Source organism: Aspergillus sydowii, assembly GCF_001890705.1.
Source record: "Aspergillus sydowii CBS 593.65 unplaced genomic scaffold ASPSYscaffold_1, whole genome shotgun sequence".
Classification (NCBI taxonomy): Eukaryota; Fungi; Ascomycota; class Eurotiomycetes; order Eurotiales; family Aspergillaceae; genus Aspergillus; species Aspergillus sydowii.
In genome coordinates this window covers 3870692-3890582 of record NW_024467859.1, presented here as the reverse complement: position 1 = coordinate 3890582, position 19891 = coordinate 3870692, and the positions used below count along the sequence as shown (strand labels likewise).

Here is a 19891-nt window from a genome sequence, read left to right as displayed (position 1 = left end):
TTCAATACGTGATATCGACTACTGGATGGAAATACTTCTCCGTGGCGTTGGACCCTAAGGCCCGCTGTTGGACTCCGTGATACATCCAGGCAGGCCCGATGAATATAGATTAAACAGGATTCAAGGCAATGCAGGCTGTAGACGTAGATAATGAGAATAAATATCCGACAGGTTTAGATGCTTGTAGACTGAATATATAAGGAATCATGACCACCCGACAATCCATTAGTTGAATAGCACTCTCTGCACATCTCCATGCTACGCAAGGCAATGAAGACTTTCTTTTATACACTCCTCGCCCTCAGCTTCCGGGCTGTAACTGCCCAGGTCAAAGGAACCCCGTCTGGCTTTGCAGCTGGAACAACCGGCGGTGGTTCTGCTACCCCTGCCACCCCGTCAAGCCTTGCCCAGTGAGTACATAATATTCCACAGGGTCCCAACCAAGTCTTCCAGCTAATCGTTTACAGACTCAAAGAATGGATCACAGATAGCACCGCCCGCGTCATCCTCATTGACCGCACCTGGGACTTCACCGGGTCCGAAGGAACTACATCAGGGCAATGCTGCAGTACACGCACCACAGTCTGCTCTGGCGGAACATCCGCCGGACAGGCCTGGATCCAGGATACCTGCACTGACGGGACCTGGGTCGCGTGTACATATGATAATGCTGCTAGAACCCCTCTCGATGTGGGCAGTAATAAGAGCATCGTGGGCGTTGGCTCTGCTGGGGTCATCAAGGGGAAGGGGCTGAGGATTAGGGGAGGGAACAAGAATGTCATCATCCAGAATATCCATATCACGGTGAGTATACCCCTGGCTTCCGAATCCACTGGCTGATAGTATTAGAACCTCAACCCGCAGTATGTCTGGGGTGGTGATGCAATCACCCTTGACGGGGCAGACTACGTCTGGATCGACCACAACAAGGTAGTGAACCTCTATATACAGGTCCAATAAACAAATACTAACTGCACAGATCTCCCTCATCGGCCGCCAAATGATAGTAAGTGGCTGGGGCACCGCCGGCCACGTCACGATCTCCAACAACGAGTTCGACGGCCGCACCTCCTGGTCCTCCGGCTGCAATGGCAAACACTACTGGACACTGCTCCTAATCGGCCTCAAAGACTGGTACACCTTCTCAAACAACTACCTGCACGATCTCTCCGGCCGCGCACCACACATCGGCACAGACTACACCGATTCCAAGATCTTCCTACACGCCGTCAACAACTACTTCAAGGACATCGGCGGGCACGCCTTCGACATCGACACGAATACCTGGTCTCTGCTTGAAGGCAATTACTTTGATTCTGTCACCACACCGCTCACGCCAGACTCGTTGACGAGCGGAGCACTGATTTATGACGTGGCGACTGTTGCTGCGGCGGGGAATTGCGCGGGCCAGCTGGGGTATATCTGCGAGTGGAATCGATTGAGTAATTCGGGGACTTGGACGGATAGAACTGATGCTGCTGTGCTTAGCCAGGCTGCTTCTTACCAGGGTTCACTTATTGGGCATATTGGTGTAGCCGATGTGCCGTCGACTGTCGTGGCTAATGCTGGTGTTGGAAAGATATGAAACTTCTAGATGTCACCCATGCACGTTGAATCATCTTAAAGTGAACGATGTCTGTCACTGATGGATGAAGCTATATGAGGCCTCTGATTCTATTGTGCAAGACCGACAGCAGCACAACATTGTCCCGGTATCGTAGCAAATACTACTATCCAGAGGCGTACGTGCGGTAGGTCTATGAGGCATTTACAGCCCTTTTCAGATACCCACAGGTTCAGAATGCTACAGTGTCATCAGATGAGGGTCTAGCTCATAGAACTCTTCGACCCTCGCTTAAGCATGGACTTCACTGGCGAAGTCATTCAGGGTCGTAAGCGCCCTATATATCTGAAACCCGGGACCCAGTGGCATGTCGATCAGGGCGACAAAGGACCAACAATCGATCTCTTAGCATTTAAACTTTGTGACATCCTTGGCAGACAGAACTTGGAGCTATTGCAACGCCTTTTGGCAGACTCGTTGATAGCTATACTCTTTTGAGAGACCATGGTTATTCCTGGCCTGTTTACTGCGTATGGGATAGCTCCTCTAAAATTTAACGCTCCTTATCTGGCTATAAGTATTAAAGTTAGAGAGTCTATGGAAATATACTTCGAAGGATTGTTCCCAGGTTTTTCGACATGAATATGCCGCGTGGCAGACCCATCAGTATCCGCAAATCCACACAAGTTCTTCTTTAGGCAAGACACAACGTCGCCCCTGGCTCCATCGAAAAGCGATGGATCCGATCTGTCATGCGATCGTGTCTGATTGGGATCGGCAGAACTCCTGGAGATTCCTCGCTTGTCATGCGCTGTTATTGGCGTTCGCTTGCCAAGATATGGGCTCTGTTGGGAAGGCTTGTATAGACTGTGAATATCAAACTGGTGTTGTTCGAGGTTGATTGATCTTGGGTTGAGACATAATTCCATGGGCTGCGATACTTTCAGCTGCTATATGGGGTATAAAGACTGCGAAGATTTCGACCTTTGATAGCAAGCAAGCACACCTCCTACTTGTCACAGGCCTACATTCCTCACCATGAAGCTCACTACTTCTCTCTTCGCGCTCCCATCTCTGGTATCTGCCAACATGGGCATCTACTGGAGCATGGGGAACGTCACCTCCTCGGGCCTAAAAGACATAACCTTCCCCATGGCCATGCCCAACAGCAAACACGAGTCCGGCCTCTACTACGCTCAACAATTCCCTTTTATCGACGCCGGGGGAATCGGCTACACAGGTCTCCAGCCAAAGCCCGACACTGCCAACGGAAGCATCATCCACGCTGTCTTCTCTAGCTTCGCACCGGGAACGACAACAACCGACCTCGCCAACTGCCACGATGGCGCAGACGGCGGCGCAGGGGTGAGCTGTGCCGTTGAGATCCCCGCCCCCTATGCGCACCTGTATCATCTGGTGATCAGGAACACGAACGGGACGACCTGGACGGGGACGCTCGTGGACGCAGTCCTCGGCAATGAAACGCATATTGGGACGTACACTCTCCCGCCCGGCTCGAAGGGGATTTCGGGCTCACATATGGGCTTTGTCGAGTGGTTTCTGTTTAACGTGGAGGATGCAGAGGAGAAGGGGGAGTGTGATACTATGCCGAGTGCTGCTGTGACGTTTTATCCGCCTGTAAGCAACAGTACGTCCTCTGGTAAGGGGGCTGGGAAGCTGGGCGAGCCGTATCCGTACGGCGGTTGCGAGGAGGATGGGAACTACCAGTGGAAGGCTGTTAATGGCGGGGGGTATAGTATGAGTGCTGGTTATGTGTAGTGAAGGCTTGGAAGACTACCGACATTGTTAATTGATTTGAAGGTTAGATAGAGATGTACAGTAGCGCCGTCTGTTCAGTTGTTAGAGGTCAGATATCGATTGGACTAATGAAAGATTAACCCCCGGCTGTATAGTCCCGATGAGCATCTTCATCCCCGTAATTAGATACCCTTAGACAAGACAAACCACAGCCATGGGTGGTATACTGTCTCATCATCGACTGGGTCCAAAATAGTTGGCAGGTATCTCGTATTCCACTCTTCATCCAAGTCTTCATCGAAATATTCCGGATTTGGCCTGACGCGACGCGCCTTGCAATACTCCCAGTAGGCAGGATACCACCCTGCCTGGCCCCAATCAATAATGGCAGCCACTACTGGATTCGGCCCGGGCGATAAGAGGATATTTGAGGGCACAAGGTCGGCATGCGTGAAGACCACGGACACCTCTATATCAATCTCGATATCGCAGCCATTCTGGAATTTCTGGACGGCATCTGCACCGTGGAATGGCCCAGCCAAATCCCGGTGACCGGAAAGAAAGATGTCATTTAGAGGTTGATTATCTAGGCCACCTAAGCAGTCCTTTAGCATAGCTACCGCAATGACTTCAAATCACTTACCCACGTAAAGGACTTGGTCGGGCTGTTCTAACCCTCTCCAGGCCTTGACCATGCCGTTGAGCTCTTTACAGACAGCCTCTCTCTCCTCACCGTTTAAAGCGGCCCATATTTGCTCCAAGGGTTCGCCCACTATCAAAGACATGTATATAAATACTTGGCCACCGTCTTCGGTCCACCCAAACACCTCAGGAACTGGTACTTTGCCCTTCAACTGCTTGTACACCATATTCTGTGTCTCTGCCTCTGTTACGGTGGTGTCGGCTCAATATTTGACAATCAGGCCCAAGGATAGAAACTGGACAGGCGGGGGTCGGTTGAACCTCGCTCCACGGATGTTTCCTGACTCCTCGTTGATGGCTCTCACCTGGGCCGGGGTAGGGAGCATAGATGCCCGACGCTCCCTGAAAAAGCTAGAGTCAGAAATGGTCCTTGTTGTGTTGTGGCTTGAATCGTGGAGTTCGGTCTCGTTTTTATCCCTTTCGGGCGTCATCTTCGGGATATCACAGGTGAAGCAGGGGCCTCGTTGGTTATAGCAAGATCAAGTCTTCGAGAGTAGCAGAATCGAAGTAAACTGAGAGGCTATCGATTTCTAGCAAAACGGAGTCTTGAATAAGGACTAGAGACAGAAACACCATGCCGCCGGACATGCCAGGCAGCGAGGTGAAAAGGCGGGACACCCAGCCACACCAATTAAGCTTCTAGCGCTGAACGCGATAATATAAGCGCCGGCCCGTTGTATGGTTCTCGTATATCTGCATGAGAAAGAAGGATGGGCGCCTCGGCTTAGGTCTATCAATAGCTTCATCCAGACATGTCAAACCTTGGCTTCAGCATATAGAGCCACTGAGATAACTGCAAGTCACCTTCTATAACGCCACTGACTACCACACTCATCGCTTACAGCTAGGTTAAATATCTATTCTCTCGTCTATTTACCGTTTGTTACCTAACCAGGCTCGCTGATCAAACCACTCCAACCAGCAGTCACATTCGATTTGATTAATGTTGTCTAGTGCTCGCAAAGAGAAAAGTCCTCCTCCTGGAATGCAGTGTTGGTCTTCTCCTCCTGAAGTCCGCGCTCTTTCATGAGCTCCAGCCTGTACGTCTTCGCTTCTTCCATTGTCATTGTAGCTTCGTTTCCGGACTTATCACCCTTCCGCCAGTGCTCCTGTTGTGGTGGAACGTTAGCAGAGGAGACGATGCGACGGTGGGGATCAACCAGGAATAGAGCCAGAATCTTGCGATGACCAGGCTTCGACTCGTCAGCTAGAGAGAAAGGAGAAACTCGGTGCTGCAAGGTATTGGCAAAGGTAATGAGACGGCCCTCCCTGCAGAGCACACTGCCCAGCTCCTGTGTAGCAGGTACTGCCCCTCTGTAGGAGGAGTCAAAGTCCTTGAATCCGTAGATCTGCTCCATGAACAGGTGGTCGTCCTGCTCGTACTCGACCTCATCAAAGCTGTAATGCGATGCCCTGTGTCGGAAGGCCAGAGAGCTGTCGGTGATGTTGTTGCTGTCGTAGTAGAAGATTGCTGAGGCGGCGATTCTCTCGTTCTGTGGGTGTTAATAAAAAGTTTAATATAATGATAGAGGCTGTACCTACGAGCTGTCCCTCTATATGCCAACTACCGCCCTCATAATCGGGGCTTTCAGGAGTCAACTCAATATTTGCCAGCTTGACAATGACCTGGAATGTCCGGTCTGGAAAGGCACTGCGCAGATCGATGCGTTCGTCGTATTCTGGATCCGGGACCTTGAACTCCCCTGGCTCAGGCTGCTTGATCTTGCGATTTGCCCACCATTCAGCCTGCGGGTCTGTCCATGATTCTGCTTCAACAGGGTCTTCCGGTGGATTAACCGACTCCGGCTCGTTCTCAGTCGCATAACCATCCATGTATTCAACCCCTGTATATTCGATCCGTTTACCTTCCAGGGGGGGCTCGGCCAGAGACCTTTCCCAGAGGGGAAAAGTCTGTGCTAGGACTCTTTCAACTGATCCATATAGCGCACGGTGCTGGACTGGGTGTGCATTATTGATGTATGAGAGGATGCGGCACTGGCCATTTTCCATCCATTCCACATCACAGGGAAGCCACTGGAATTTAGTGCTCATGGCTGCTGGATGGTTGCTCCTCGGGTAACGACCCATGTAGGCTGGGACGTTGTCTTCCGATTCCATCACTGGGAGGACTGTGCCCTCTCCGATTCTGTCCAAGCAGTCCTCCACACCGAGCAGCCGGTCTGGGAGGACTCGTGTGCGGCCAAATACAACAGGGAAGAGGGATGGATGTACCAGATCGACGACCTTGTTGTCTGAGCCAGGGTGGTAGTCTTTCTGCTCCTCGGGGACATTTTGCAAGGGCATCACTGCCTCTTTCAGAGCAGCCTTTATCTCCTCCGAGACAGGAGTGTCAGACTTGACGACTCCGTTGTCGAAGACTTGAACTAGGCCCTCGTTGACCAGGATCTCAGCCTTCCACTGCAGCTCCTTCACAATCCAATCCATCATCTTCGGCGTCACGTCCTGTCCGCTCTGCGCTATCTCTTCCCACCATTTCCGGGTTATACTCTCGTCAAAGACCTTCTTCGCCCAATCCGTCTTATCAGTGATAGCATTCATGGCTCTCATCATGAGGATCTCCCGGTAGGTAAAGACGGCACTGGCTGGATGTCAGTTCGCAATGACTCGAGTGCGTTGTAATACATACTCGACACCGCTCTCCTCTCGATGATTCACGTCAAGGGCATTTACAAAGCCCACTCTAGAGCCCCAGTCTTCTAAGACATACGGCTGGCTTCGTTAGCTGTGCTTTCGTCGTGGAGATACTGGGTCATACTTTCGGTTCAACATTCAGGGGCTGATTGAACCCCGGCATCTGGAGTCGCGACGCGTGTGCAGTGGACCTCATTCTGGCAGTGGAGGAGAATGTACGATGCTGTATACGTAGAGGTCGATAGATCCGCATCCTAAGCTTGATCGACGAACTTACAGCCGCAGTATAGTCCTACTGGACCTTGCTGAGGCATGAGATTGAGATGTTTCCTTAGTCCTGGAAAGAATTTTATCTAGCTTTATTTAACTTTATCTAGCGCCTGGACCGTCATTAGCACCCACTAGGCATACTTGCACTAGCGCTTCTGCCTATACGCCTGAACCATGTGGTTAACCTAATAGTGGACCTTATATAGCCGCGCCGAATCCTTCAGGCCAGTGCAGCCACAGCCGACCTAAGGACCGTGCTGAGTGCTGACAGCACTAGGGATCAATCTGGCCATTTGATGCGCTCCTATCACGATCCAACATAGGCCTCTAACAGTGCGGCACGTCATAAATAGGCCGTCCGCTCCTCATGCCATCGCACTCCCTACAACCCTTTCTCCTTCCATGACTGCAACAAAATGAACTACGCCCCAGACTGGCTCCTGCACTTAATCTACGGTGTCCCAGCGGCAAAGCCAAAACGCCAGAAACCCATGCAAATCCTAGCCGTTGGCATCTCGCGCTCAGGCACCGAATCTCTACGCGAAGCCCTACACACACTTGGCTTCGAACACACCCACCACGGCTTCGACACCATCCTCCCCCCCTACGACCTGGAAAAGATATACCGGCTGCTGAAGAAGAAGTACAATACCCCGCCACCGGCAGGAACAGGCTCCACCCCGGGTCAAAAACTCACAGCCGAAGACTTCGACACCGTCCTCGGCTCCAGCGTCGGAGTATGCGATCTGTTCGCCGCGGAGTTCGCACCGGAACTCATCGCCGCATACCCTGATGCAAAAGTCATCCTGAACACGCGGAGGGATCTGGACGCATGGCATAAGTCCATGCAAGCCACGATGGGCTATTTCGACAGGAACCCTGTGGACTGGGACTGGGTGAAGTCGTGGTTCTGCGGGGAACTGTTCTGGATCCGCCAGGCGATGTGTCGGACCATGATGCCGGCGTTTTTCCGGGGCAGCTTTGCTTCGAATGGGAAGTGGGTGTATGAGCAGCATGTTGCGATGGTGCGTGGGCTGGGATTGCCTGAGGAGAGACTGTTGGAGTGGAGTGTTGAGGATGGGTGGGAGCCACTGTGTCGGTTTCTGGGGAGGGATGTGCCTGATATTGAATTTCCGAATGGGAATCCACCACAGGCTTGGGCTGAGAGGATTGCCGTTACCACTGCTGAGTATCATGCGAGGGCTGTGAGGAATATGACCCTCTTTGGGGCGGTGGTTGTAGCTGTTGGGGGTTATACTATAGCCAGATCAGTTGGATATCTGTGACTAGTCTGCAGTAGTTTATGGAAGAAGTCAATTCTATAGCTACTTCTAGCACACCAACTATTTAAGATAACATGAATAAATATTATTCGGTGCGGCTGAATGGGCCCCGCATCAGGCTGCAGGCCCATATAAATCGCCACCTCCTGCAGCCTCTTCCCTTCCCAACCAACACACAATAATAATCAAATAGAAAGAAAAAATAAATGTCCCTCTCCATCCAAACAACCGGCCACGGCCGCATCAGCCGCCCCGCCGAACGCGCCGTCCTCCGCATCGACATCAAAGACGACGGGCCCGACCCCACCACCGTCTCCAAAAACGTCTTCCAATGCACGCAGCGCATAGAGCAAATGCTTCAGCCCGTGAGCGAGAAACTCCCATCCGGAGAACATGATCCCAGCGCCGCAGTCACACACTGGAGCATGGGCAAACTGGATACATACTCGTACCCGAACTACGACAGGGACGGCAAGATAACAGGGCGGACGCACCATGCGGCGACGTCATTTGAGGTGAAGTTCCGGGATTTTGGCGTGCTGGCTCATACTGCTAGTGATCTTAGTGCTATGGAGTTCGTCAATCTGGATGGGATTGAGTGGAGGCTTACGGATGTGACGAAGCAAGCGCTGGCGAGCGAGGTCAGGGCTTTGGCGGCGAGGGATGGGCTTGCTAGAGCGGAGGACTATGCGAGGGCGCTTGGATGGGAGAAGGTTAAGGCTATTGATCTTGTGGAACAGACGGGGGCTGACGATGGCTCGTTTGGAGTGCCAGTTCGCCGGTTGTGTATGATGGCTGAGGGGGGGTTCGATGATGAGGGAGGTGATCCAGGGCTTTCGTTTCAGCCTGAGGAAGTTAGATTGGAGGCAGTGGTTACGGTGAAGTCTGTGGCAGACAAATAGATTTACCAATAGTACATTCATTGATTGCCAGGGTTAAAAACATAGAGTATAGTTACAGGAAACTGGGTACGTCCGCTAACCAACAACATTCCGCGTTGGCTTCAGACTGCTGAAGAATCTCAGCGCACTGTTGTAACTTCTCAGGCATATTAGCAGCAACAGCTGGCCGCAAGGGATCCCCATAGATGCGCCGAAGGTCAGCCTTTTGTCTGTCCTCCATCAGGGCCTGGCTGGCAGACGCGCTCATAAACGGCCGCCACCGACTCTGCAGTTCACTATCTGATGGGCCCTTGAGGAAACGAGGAAAGTCTGCTTGCCAGGACGAAATAGTGCCCACAGACTCCCAGTTGATGATACCAGAGAGCTGCATTGGATTGCAGAAGTTAGGGTCGCTTTGGACAACAATATCACGGTCAGAGATATCGTGATGGAGGACTCGGTGCTCGTCTTCACGATGTGGATATCTACCAGCTTCCGAAGCCCTTATCGAATTGCACACCTCGAGCAGCCTGGGCTTGAATTTCAGTAGTTCTTGGTCTCTGCAGCAGGACTCATCCGTTGAGCTGGGGACATGGTGCTTGAAGTATTTCAAGCATTCATATTGGAGGTCAGCTTTGGCGAGCATGAGATGCGAGCCACTAACAAAAGGACCCCGGTTAACCACGATATCTCGTCGTTTCCCACGAAATGACCAAGGGGACACGATGCGTCCGATCACGAACTCATGGTCATTCTGTTGTTGCCCATCCGACACCCGCAGCCACTCGGCGGGCTGACCATTGACCCTATCTTTGCACCGTGAGTAGTACAGATGCCCTATCCACGAGAAATCAAAGTTCTGCAACAGGTTCATATACCGCTGCAACTGAACGGCAAACTCAGCTTTGACATGGAACGTCATACCATCCCAGGTTTCTGATAGAGCAGTCCCTTCCATATGTTCCTGCACGATCCACTCGAACTTGAGGGGATTGGATGCTGAGGAGCAATAATCAATGACAAGGGGAACAGGCAGACTCGTATACTTGCGAATGAACACCATCGTGGCAACTTCGCTTTCTGTTTTATAAAAGGGCTCCACGGGCAGTGTTGCCCGGAACATGTACTTCTTCGCGAGCCTTCGTGACGAGATCAGGTATAGTTTTTGGTATCCGCTATGTCCTTGGAATTCAACGCGGATGTCGGACGCATCGACAGATTGGATACCGAAAACAGCGCGGTCCCGGTCGTCCCTTGGGCCCATAACATGGGCCACCAGTACCTTGATTGTGTCGATATCTGGTGTTTCTGTCCAGACTGCCTCGCCGCGATCCCACTCCAGGCCATACTGGCTGGGTTGATTCGTCTGCAAGTGATCCCGATCAGCCCTGGTCGGGTGATTCAAGTTAGGTTGCTGAATATCTGATCGGTGCACCTCGGCTTTACACGTCTTAGTATCATGACTCTTTTGATGTGCTTTTGATCGAAACAGCTTGCATCGAATCGATTTCCATCGAGACGATTTCAATTCATTCATCTTCGGCAGGGCCATTCTTGAGCAGCTGCTTAGATCCGCCACCTATTCATGACTTTGTACCGAAGGATCACAGACCGTCCTGGATTTCAGGCTAGCATTACGGTCTACGTAGGTAGAACGCTCGGCGATACGAGGTGTCGCTTATTTAAGCACTGGCAAAAGGCGTGAAAGAAAGAGATACAAAGCGTCTTTCATAGTAGTTACTGGTTTCATATACCTGGATGTGAGCTGGCATTGTCTCCCGTTCATTGCGCTATCATATGGTAGTCACAACAAGCAAACTACCTATACATTTGACTACACTATTCCTTGCCCAAACCATCGCGTAGTAACCTGACCCAGATCATATCATAAAATATCCGGAACCTGCTGCAGATGCGCCTGCAATGAGACCGAGCGGAACTCTCCCAGCTGCTCCCATTTTCCTAGCAATAGATCTGTGATGTCCGGGTCTCGGATGATACCGCAGTCCCTTCTGTGGCCTTTTCGGGAGAGCGACTCATTTTGGCATGCCTTATAAGTATCGTTGTCAGTAAGTATGATTCCTTTGTTTTCCGGGGTGTTGAGTAGCCTTACACGGCTGCAGAAATAGGTCATTTTACAGCGAGGACACCTCTCCAACCCGTATTTCCTGGTCTCGCACCCAAAGCAGATCCGCCGTCTGCCGACAACAGATCTGAACTGGGTGACCCTCTCGCAGAGTCGTAGGTAAAAGGACATTCGAAAGGGGAGGATCTACTACAGTTAGACGAGGTTCAGGTTCACATGCTATGCATAGTATCAGAAAGGAAAGGAATAGAAAGGAAATATGTACACACCTTGATATGCTTCGGATTGTGAACAACAATCAACTCTCCCCCTCCATTCATTGCAGCGCGAGATGGCGACAGAATTAACATCGTTAAGCCTCTCTTCAGGAACTCTCTCGGCACCCCTTCGTAGCCATATCCATCTGGAGGGAATGCGAAGCCGACTCGCACCTCGGTGTCTTCTTTATCCTTCACTAGGACTTCGGTGTTGTACGTGCTGCTGCTCCCGACCGTGACTATTTCGCCAACGAAGCATTCTCTGGGACTGGGTGTTGGTTGAAGACTGGGATTTAAGGTGGTGTCGGACTCTTGGAGAGGTTCGTCGGATTCGGTGTCGTTTGCGTTTGCGAGGACTTCTGTGAGGGCTTGCATAGCCACAGTGTTGGATGGGATACTGGTAAGTTGAATGAGGGATGTATCCGGATGGCATTTCTGTGTGTGAGGAATATTTTTATAATCAGATAGCTATGCTGCTCGAAGTTTCTGTTCATGGACCAGAACAGGGTGTGAATGGCAGCAGTGAAAATATTCAGTGTCGATAACATCAAGTCTGAGAAGTGGAATAGGAGTGTACCGAGTGGAAGCGTGAGAAGTGAATACGGCAGTAATATAACGGGTATATTGTGAATAAACAGCACGAGCTCAACAAATAAGGCGCTCACGGAACGATCTATACAGGCATTCCGGAGGATATCACGGTATGCCTGGATCAGGCAACCCTGTCTGTTCCTGCCTGTTTACCTATTCAACGGGAAATAGTCTGCATGAACCATACCCTTACTGGGCGTGCTTCCCTGACAATATCATAAGGCGAAATGACATGATATAGCAAGGTTGTCTTGATAGAAGCTCTCGCCGATTTACTATCCAGGGAAAAGACATCGCTTATTAAACACTGCATCGCTGGCTGATGCTAACACCAGCCAGCTCATAGACTTCTTTTCCATCGACCTGTTTTCTCAAAAGATCAGACTCTATGCTCTATACCCCGAGATCCTAAATGACCAGAGTATCCAACGAAGACAACACAAGCGAAACAACATCCTCACACCAACTTTGCATAACTATCAAACGGTCCGAGGAGTAAAGGAAGACTGCTTCTACACCTAATCTCTTTCCGAGCAATGTCGGCGAGGTCTCTGGCCTTCCCGATGGGTAAGGATAAATCGCCAAGGTCTCTCCTTGTGGCTGCGAGGTTATATTGACATTTTACCTATTAAACTCGACGGATACTACCAAATTTATACCGAGACAAGCCCGGTGGATGTCTACATCTCTATATGTCTACAGTGCGAAACACCCGCTACGACTGCAATCTCATATAGAGTATCTGGTGGCAGGGGAGTCCGGAATCGTAGTAGCACGGCCACGCACGCCTGTGAAACACGCACCAGTATGATCCCGCCTGGAGTATCACAGCCTTCATCATGTGGAAATGGCCCCGTCGATCCCGTCGACTCCGTCTGGTTGCACCGTCAGACGTGGAGGTTCCTGGGGGCACTGCCTGTGTATGCGTCAATCTGGGTCGCTGCGACTACTGTCCGCAATAGACATGACGCGGTTGCACTGCCATCAAGAGACATGTGCTATTTGCATCTGATTCCTCAAAGAGGCTTTCACTTTCAGGGTCAGGTCAGTGACAGTCATTAAACAAAAACGCCTCCTGTTTCAAATAAGAACACAGCCTCCACCTGGCAGCCAACAGGAGCGAACAAAGCTGTCGCAGCAGTCAAAGACGGAACTCGAAACAATCGTCATACGTCCATACATTCATATGCCTCATACAGCCTTACAATAGCAAGGGTCTCGGTCGCCGGGACTGAGAGTAGACGTCGTGAGGCTGGCTGGCTGGTTAGTTAGCTAAAGATACCATAACGAGTTCCTCTTGCACGGTCGCATTGTTTGAGTTTCAACTGTCTGTTTCTGATTCTCTCCACTGCGCCCAACAGGAATTGAGCTGTCCATCCTGCTGAACCCCGCGCTCGACGTCGCATGTGGCCCCCGGGGTCGCCGAGGCAGCAGCAGCAGCAGCAGCAGTCATTCACGATCTGTATAGACATTCACATCGCAGTCCAGACACGGCCCGAGCCCGGCTCCGGTTACACTGCATAATCGCAATTCAGAAACCGGTCGAATGAGATCGCGATACGGGGCAGTTGGAGGTGAATCGCAGATTGCGCCCCCTCACGACAGCGTCAGGTCGCAGCCTATCGCAGCCTATCGTAGGGCACAGGCATAGCCGCCAACAGGGACCAGCGCCGATCATCAGAGTGCCGGATCTCGTTGGATAAGGCGATGCTACCTTGTGTTCGCACCAGAAAAGTCACTCGGAGCCTATATCGCTTGGCGGGTGCGATCGACGAGGAGAAGCACAGGATGAGCCTGGTGGCAGCTGGGCGGCGGCGGGGCTTGTCAGGTAGATTAACTCGATGTAACTGCGGACGGCGAGGCCAGAGAGTACGAGGGTTGGGAGAGTTCAACTAAGGAAGACTGCACGCTGCAGACTGCGTGGCCGTGGCAGAGCTTAAGCTTACACGTAATGGGGCAGGGCTGGGCTGATGGACTGCCCCTGAACGCTCTCAGCCTCTCGTTCTGGCTTCCGTACCAGAGTTCTCAACGTTATCGAATTCGCCGACTGTCTGGGGGACCCAATCAGCAGCAGCAGCGGCGGCAATTCCCTGGAACAGATCTCGATCATTACTGCGTTGGGAATTTTCGCCGACGGTCCGCGCATTCGTGCTGATCGACATGGCGCGATTGAGCGACTGCCTGCTGCCAGCTGCCTTGGGTTTCATGATCAGCATTGTCAGGGGCGATTCTCGCTTGCACCAGTCACAGCCTTTGTCCAGTGGTGTCTTTCACCTTGGCCTTTGTGGGCTTTGTGCCTTTGTGCCTGTGGGCTGCTGTGGATGCGCGGTGGATCGAGCTGCAACACTATAAAAAGGCCATGTCCACCACCATCTCCAGCACTCCATCCTCACTCAATCCTCACTCTCCTCAGTAACCTCCTCAATCACATTCCCCCAGCCGTCACCGTCACCATGAAGACCACCCTCGCCTTCCTCTCCGTCCTCTCCAGCGTCCTCGCCAAGGAGAACATCGTCGGCGGCTCCGAGGCCTCCATCGAGGAGTTCCCCTACCAGATCGGCCTGCTGCAGGGCGGCTCGCTCATCTGCGGTGGCAGCATCATCGACAACAAGTACATTGTCACCGCCGGCCACTGCGCCGAGGGCCAGTCCGCCAGCGACCTCAGCATCCGCGCCGGCTCCGACTCCTCGTCCTCCGGCGGCACCACCGTGGGCGTCTCCTCCATCGCCGTCCACCCGGACTACGACGCCCAGACCGTCAACAACGACATTGCCATTCTCACCCTCGACCAGGACCTCAAGTACGGCCCCGGCATCGAGGCCGTCAAGCTCCCTGCCAAGAACGCCTCGCTCCCCTCCGCCGGCACCGTCGGCACCATCACCGGCTGGGGCGCCCTCCAGGAGGGCGGCAACGTCTCGCCCACCCTGCAGTCCGTCGAGGTCCCTGTTGTCGACAAGAAGACCTGTGCCCAGGACTACCAGGGCTTCAACGAGATCACCGCGAGCATGCTGTGCGCTGGTGAGGAGGAGGGTGGCAAGGACGGCTGCCAGGGTGACTCCGGTGGTCCCTTCGTCTCCAACGGTGTCCTTATTGGTATCACCTCCTGGGGCAATGGCTGTGCGCGCGCTGGATACCCCGGTGTCTACTCGAGCCCGGCTTACTTCCGTGACTTTATCGAGTCGGTGACTGGTATTTAAATGGGCTGAACCCGTGCCTGAACGTGCTGAACGTGCCTGAACGTGCCTGAATGTGATTTGGGATGTATATACTTGACAACATGATATGATACCGGATATCATAGCCTGTACTAGTACTAGAGACTAGGAATAACTGAATTTATCTAAACCTGACAATTATGGACTTATAAACTGTAGTTAAGCAATCAGCCAGTGCCTCTCCATCCCCTTCAACTGCTGTATCCAACTCATCTTCCTTTCCCCCTGTCCATCCCTCAACCGCCACGCCTTCCTCATAACCTCCTCTTCAGTCCTCAAATACCCCCACGGAATCAAATTCCAAAACTCCCTCAGCCTCGTCACAGCCCACTCACGATAGACGACATCATCCGTCTCCGCGCCCGCAATGAACGTCGGCCACGAGGTCGCCTTGAAAATCGGATCCGTCAGACCCACAAGCGACAGGTGCGTGACGATCTCCGTAACCAGGCTCTCTGTCTCGCAGAGTCCTGCCACAGGCGAGGGCGAGATCTGCTCCACACTGCGCAGGATATAGATCCGGACTGCATTCTGGTGCGCCAGTGCGGTATGGATCCGGCTTAGGGTTCGTGCTGAAAACGGGTCTCCCCCTTCTAGTGTTGCTGCCCAGGCGTATACATCAAAGGATTGGACCGTGTTCAGCAGGTCGTTGGCTTGATTTAGGAGCGGGGTTGGGTCGGCGCCGAGCATTTCACCTAGCGAGACGCGGTTTGAAAGTTCGCAGGCTTTGAAGAGGGTCTGGAGGAGGGGCGTTGGTAGGGATAGGTAGCTGGTCACTTCGGCGCGGGTGAGCGAGGCGATTATGTCCCCAGGCAGGAGGAAGGGGTCGGACAGGGTAGTTGTGTTCATGAGGCTTGAGCCGAGGATGTAGTACCTATACGACTGTTAGATATATCTATGAGAGTGGTTCATGGTGACGTACGTTAAGCAATCCGAGGTGACGCAGTCCCGGACCAGGGCCGCCGGGGAGGCGTGTCTGATTTCAAGCGTGTGCAGGTAGCTGATCAATCGCAGGGCGCCTTCAACGTGAGCTTTCCATTCGTCCTCTCCCGGGCTGATGAGCTCGAAGATGATGAACAGGTGGACGACGGCTGCGACCATGTCGACGTCGATGTGGGACATGTCCTCGAGTGCGTGCCTGAGGAGGATGAGGGCCTTGTGCTTGGCTGACAATGCATCAACCATAGCACGGGAAGCTCGATCAGCTGCATCAGTGGTTGAAAGTTCTCCTGTTGCAAGACCGGGCATATGTTCTTCTGGCCCATCCAAGCGTCGACGATGCAGGCACGAGATGTGCAGGGCGGAGTTGGCCAGGATGATATGCAGCAGGATGGGATGGTCCCTACAGAACGGAATTAAACTCCGAAAAGGGTTCACATCGCTGATATTGGCTATCACCATGTCGCTGGACACAGTCGATGCAACTGCGCAGTTAGCAGTTAGCGGCCTGTTATACTCCGTTATAGTAGGTAACATACAGTGGGATAGATATCCTCTCGAGGTATCATCCAAGCCCTGATACAGGGGGTCCAGTAACGGCTGTTGAAGAGGCAGAAACACCTCGCTATAGTGCACCTGTGCTGGAATCAGGCTCCGTGTGTTAACACTGTCCGTGTCTCTCGCCGGCACAGGATACGTCTTGCCCATCATCTTCCCCCGGCTGGCAACCCCCTCGTTCCAGACAAACAGCTTCCCGTACCCCAGGCAATCCTGCCCGGTCAGCGCGCACTTGCGACATGCAGGAACATCCCGGTCGCACTTGAGGCGGCGTCGTCGACAGTTATGACAAGCCTTGTCGGCGGGGTTGCGCATCGAGCAGGCCTAGCGATCTAGCGATCTCACGACCTTAGCATGACCTGACAAGGCCTCGGGGTCTTGCACGGGGATATACCGATAACACCGGACCGGGACCGGCCTGATCTTCGTCAAAGCTTAACATGCGAGTCGAGTCGAGGGTCTGGATGAGTCTGGATGAATCTGCAGTGACGAAATCAACGAGGGACTGCTTTGTCAGCAACACCATGAGGCTTGGCTTCCTAATCCGGAATAGAGTAGGGCTTCTGGTGGGGCAGACTTCGTATATTATTATATACATACTCCTATAGTCTTATATGGCTGAAGATAGAGTGATCCAGCATGGATGAGCAGCTCGACCGGCAGGTTCCTGACAAGACCGCCCTCGAGAGACTCGGGCGAGAGCGTCCTGCGACCTTTCCAAACAAATGGATCGAGCTGTGCTTCTGCTTCTCGCTGCTCGCCTCGGAGCTGCTGGCTGTATGTCCTCCGCCAGGCTCTCAAACGCTTCTAACAGCTGTAGGAATACTTCATCAGCGGCTTCAACAACCTCCTCCCGCATATCACAACCGCCCTCGACATCCCCCCCGCCTCGCAGACATGGCCTGCCAGCGTCTTCTCCCTCGTTACCGGCTCCTTCTTGCTCCCCTCCGCCCGCCTCGCTGATATCTACGGTGCCCGTCTGATTTTCCACGTCGGCCTAGTCTGGTATATAATCTGGTCGTTTGTCGCGGGATGGAGCAAGAACTATATAATGCTTATTGTCTGCCGAGCACTGCAGGGACTGGGCCCGTCCATGTTCCTGCCCGCCGGTATCATGCTCATTGGGAGTATATACCGGCCGGGACCACGGAAGAACTTGGTGTTTAGTCTATATGGAGCCTTCTCGCCGATAGGGTTCTACTCTGGGATATGCGTCAGTGGGTTGACCGGCTTTTACCTGACCTGGAGATGGTACTTCTGGATCGGCACCATCATGACTCTCGTCGTGTTGATTGTATCGTCTCTCTCCATGCCCAAGATTCGACTTCCCCCGCAGGCCTCGACTCTCAAAATGGACTGGTGGGGTTGTCTGACTATCGTCCCCGGGCTGGTATTGATTATCTTTGCTTTCACTGATGGCTCCCATGCTCCGGACGGGTGGAAGACGCCGTATATTATCGTCACCTTCATTGTCGGCATCGCCCTTATATGCGCAGCGGTCTATGTTGAAGGATGGGTTTCTTCTCAGCCATTACTCCCGCCTGATATCTTCAAGGTCAAATACCTGACTCCTCTCTTCTTTGCGCTCGCCTTCTCATACGGCGTGTTCGGAGTGTATCTCTTCTACGCCAGCTTCTAGTGAGACCCTCATCCCTTTATAAAATACAACCACTAAAAGGTCCAGTATCCAAAACATTCTCGGTCACGACTCCCTCATCTCAGCCGCCTGGTTCGCCCCAATGGCCGCCGGCGGTCTCATCCTCGCCACAGTCGGCGGCTTCACCCTGCACCTCCTCCCAGGCAAACTGCTCATGCTAATCTCCGGAGCTGGTTACCTCGTCTCCATGCTTCTCTTTGCTATTATCCCCGAAAATCCAAACTACTGGGCCTACGTATTTCCAGCAATGATCGCCGCAACTGTCGGGACGGACATCGGCTACAGCGTCAGCAACATCTTCATCACGACCTCTTTACCGCAGAACAGACAGGGCGCAGCAGGTGCAATCATCCACACGATCGTGTTTGCAGGGATTAGTTTCTTTCTCGGCCTGGCGGACCTGGTTGTTGCGCAGACAAAGAATCTAGGCGAGGCAGGGAGCTATAAAGCGGCGTTTTGGTTTGGGGTCGCTTGTTCCGGGGTTGCTATTGTTTTGCTGTTGTTTATCCGGGTTGGAAAGGCATCAAGTGAGCTTACTGTTGAGGAGCGAAAGCAGTTGGAAGAGTTGGTTGCAGATGGGCCAGGGGTCCGTCAGTAACATATCTAGTTGTGTCTTATATATAGTATAGAAAATCGTCTATTTTTAACTCTACTCTATATGAAAGACATGCTCAACTCTCACAGGTCACAGCTCACAACTCTATATAACATGTTATATCTCAATCACCAAGGCACAGTCCCATTTCGATCCGTAAAAGTCCCAGACTCACCATTCTCCCCAGCAGTCGCCAACTCCACGATCCTCGTAGCCCCAACATCAGTCGTCGATCCACCTTCCATATAACCCGTCAGATTCGTCTTCACAAGCCCAGGACAAACAGCGTTCACCCTTCCCCCCTCACTCTCCAGAATCCGATGATAGTTCGCCATAAGCACATTCACCGCCGCCTTGCTCGCATCGTAAGCTTTGTAGTCAACCGGGTACCACGGCACACTCTTATCAAACGAGTACTGCAAACTACCCATGCTGCTCGACACGAAGATAATCGTCGGCGGAGTAGCCCTAGCCTTCCTGATTAGCGGCAAGGCATAGTGCGTGAAGACGCCCGTCCCGATGACATTCGGCGTGAATGTCTTGGTGTATAGTTCCCAAGGCGTGAGGTCCTGGTTCTGGTCAATCAGGACCGCCGCGTTGTTGATCAGGATGTCGAGGTATCCGAAGTCGCGCTCGAGGGCGGCCACGGCGTTTTTGATTGAGGACTCGGAGTTTAGGTCCAGCTCGAGTGAGGACGCTGTGTGTCCGGCTGAACGCAGGGATGCAGCGACTTTTTCGCCGGCGGGCTTGTTGCGCGCGCCGATGATAACGTGGTAGTTGTGCTTGGAGGCGAGGGTTTGGGCGGTGGCTAGGCCGATCCCTTGGTTTGCGCCGGTGATGAGGACGAGGGGTTGAGACATTTTGATTTGTTTAAGATGTTCTG

The 19891-nt window shown here is 52.7% G+C and overlaps 12 protein-coding genes across 12 annotated transcripts; 6 read left to right on the top strand and 6 right to left on the bottom strand.

The window, feature by feature from the left end:
• Positions 1-270: 270 nt before the first annotated feature.
• On the top strand, positions 271-1585 carry ASPSYDRAFT_54176 (polysaccharide lyase family 1 protein; the record flags this gene model as incomplete). The annotated part of the gene is made up of 4 exons (XM_040848805.1): positions 271-410; positions 468-804; positions 850-930; positions 980-1585. 4 exons carry the CDS (start codon positions 271-273, stop codon positions 1583-1585), a joined length of 1164 nt encoding a protein of 387 aa, XP_040708556.1.
• A 1017-nt stretch (positions 1586-2602) lies between these two features.
• Positions 2603-3343, top strand: ASPSYDRAFT_26728 (uncharacterized protein; the record flags this gene model as incomplete). Its single annotated transcript, XM_040844314.1, has 1 exon — positions 2603-3343. One exon carries the CDS (start codon positions 2603-2605, stop codon positions 3341-3343), a length of 741 nt encoding a protein of 246 aa, XP_040708555.1.
• Positions 3344-3504: 161 nt separating this feature from the next.
• On the bottom strand, positions 3505-4191 carry ASPSYDRAFT_26727 (uncharacterized protein; the record flags this gene model as incomplete). The annotated part of the gene is made up of 2 exons (XM_040844313.1): positions 3505-3917; positions 3966-4191. 2 exons carry the CDS (start codon positions 4189-4191, stop codon positions 3505-3507), a joined length of 639 nt encoding a protein of 212 aa, XP_040708554.1.
• A 783-nt stretch (positions 4192-4974) lies between these two features.
• ASPSYDRAFT_84741 (DUF4246 domain-containing protein) lies at positions 4975-6872 on the bottom strand (the record flags this gene model as incomplete). The annotated part of the gene is made up of 4 exons (XM_040851400.1): positions 4975-5517; positions 5567-6623; positions 6672-6754; positions 6801-6872. 4 exons carry the CDS (start codon positions 6870-6872, stop codon positions 4975-4977), a joined length of 1755 nt encoding a protein of 584 aa, XP_040708553.1.
• A 490-nt stretch (positions 6873-7362) lies between these two features.
• Positions 7363-8232, top strand: ASPSYDRAFT_141087 (sulfotransferase family protein; the record flags this gene model as incomplete). The annotated part of the gene is made up of 1 exon (XM_040841108.1): positions 7363-8232. One exon carries the CDS (start codon positions 7363-7365, stop codon positions 8230-8232), a length of 870 nt encoding a protein of 289 aa, XP_040708552.1.
• A 203-nt stretch (positions 8233-8435) lies between these two features.
• Positions 8436-9079, top strand: ASPSYDRAFT_26724 (SIMPL domain-containing protein; the record flags this gene model as incomplete). The annotated part of the gene is made up of 2 exons (XM_040844312.1): positions 8436-9034; positions 9061-9079. The coding sequence occupies 2 exons, from the start codon at positions 8436-8438 to the stop codon at positions 9077-9079; spliced, it is 618 nt and encodes a 205-aa protein (XP_040708551.1).
• A 104-nt stretch (positions 9080-9183) lies between these two features.
• ASPSYDRAFT_84738 (uncharacterized protein) lies at positions 9184-10662 on the bottom strand (the record flags this gene model as incomplete). The annotated part of the gene is made up of 1 exon (XM_040851399.1): positions 9184-10662. The coding sequence occupies one exon, from the start codon at positions 10660-10662 to the stop codon at positions 9184-9186; it is 1479 nt and encodes a 492-aa protein (XP_040708550.1).
• Positions 10663-10877: 215 nt separating this feature from the next.
• Positions 10878-12089, bottom strand: ASPSYDRAFT_64368 (zinc finger MYND domain-containing protein). The gene is made up of 3 exons (XM_040850279.1): positions 11466-12089; positions 11224-11382; positions 10878-11160 (listed from the first exon to the last, which is right to left on the bottom strand). Exons 1-3 carry the CDS (start codon positions 11826-11828, stop codon positions 10996-10998), a joined length of 687 nt encoding a protein of 228 aa, XP_040708549.1. The 5' UTR covers positions 11829-12089; the 3' UTR covers positions 10878-10995.
• Positions 12090-14497: 2408 nt separating this feature from the next.
• Positions 14498-15241, top strand: ASPSYDRAFT_26721 (serine protease; the record flags this gene model as incomplete). Its single annotated transcript, XM_040844311.1, has 1 exon — positions 14498-15241. One exon carries the CDS (start codon positions 14498-14500, stop codon positions 15239-15241), a length of 744 nt encoding a protein of 247 aa, XP_040708548.1.
• Positions 15242-15418: 177 nt separating this feature from the next.
• ASPSYDRAFT_26720 (Zn(II)2Cys6 transcription factor) lies at positions 15419-17071 on the bottom strand (the record flags this gene model as incomplete). The annotated part of the gene is made up of 3 exons (XM_040844310.1): positions 15419-16133; positions 16182-16683; positions 16738-17071. The coding sequence occupies 3 exons, from the start codon at positions 17069-17071 to the stop codon at positions 15419-15421; spliced, it is 1551 nt and encodes a 516-aa protein (XP_040708547.1).
• Positions 17072-17395: 324 nt separating this feature from the next.
• Positions 17396-19028, top strand: ASPSYDRAFT_193384 (uncharacterized protein; the record flags this gene model as incomplete). The annotated part of the gene is made up of 3 exons (XM_040843674.1): positions 17396-17533; positions 17577-18394; positions 18441-19028. The coding sequence occupies 3 exons, from the start codon at positions 17396-17398 to the stop codon at positions 19009-19011; spliced, it is 1527 nt and encodes a 508-aa protein (XP_040708546.1). The 3' UTR covers positions 19012-19028.
• Positions 19029-19101: 73 nt separating this feature from the next.
• ASPSYDRAFT_168642 (uncharacterized protein) lies at positions 19102-19874 on the bottom strand. Its single transcript, XM_040843391.1, has one exon. It carries the CDS (start codon positions 19866-19868, stop codon positions 19137-19139), a length of 732 nt encoding a protein of 243 aa, XP_040708545.1. The 5' UTR covers positions 19869-19874; the 3' UTR covers positions 19102-19136.
• Positions 19875-19891: the final 17 nt, after the last annotated feature.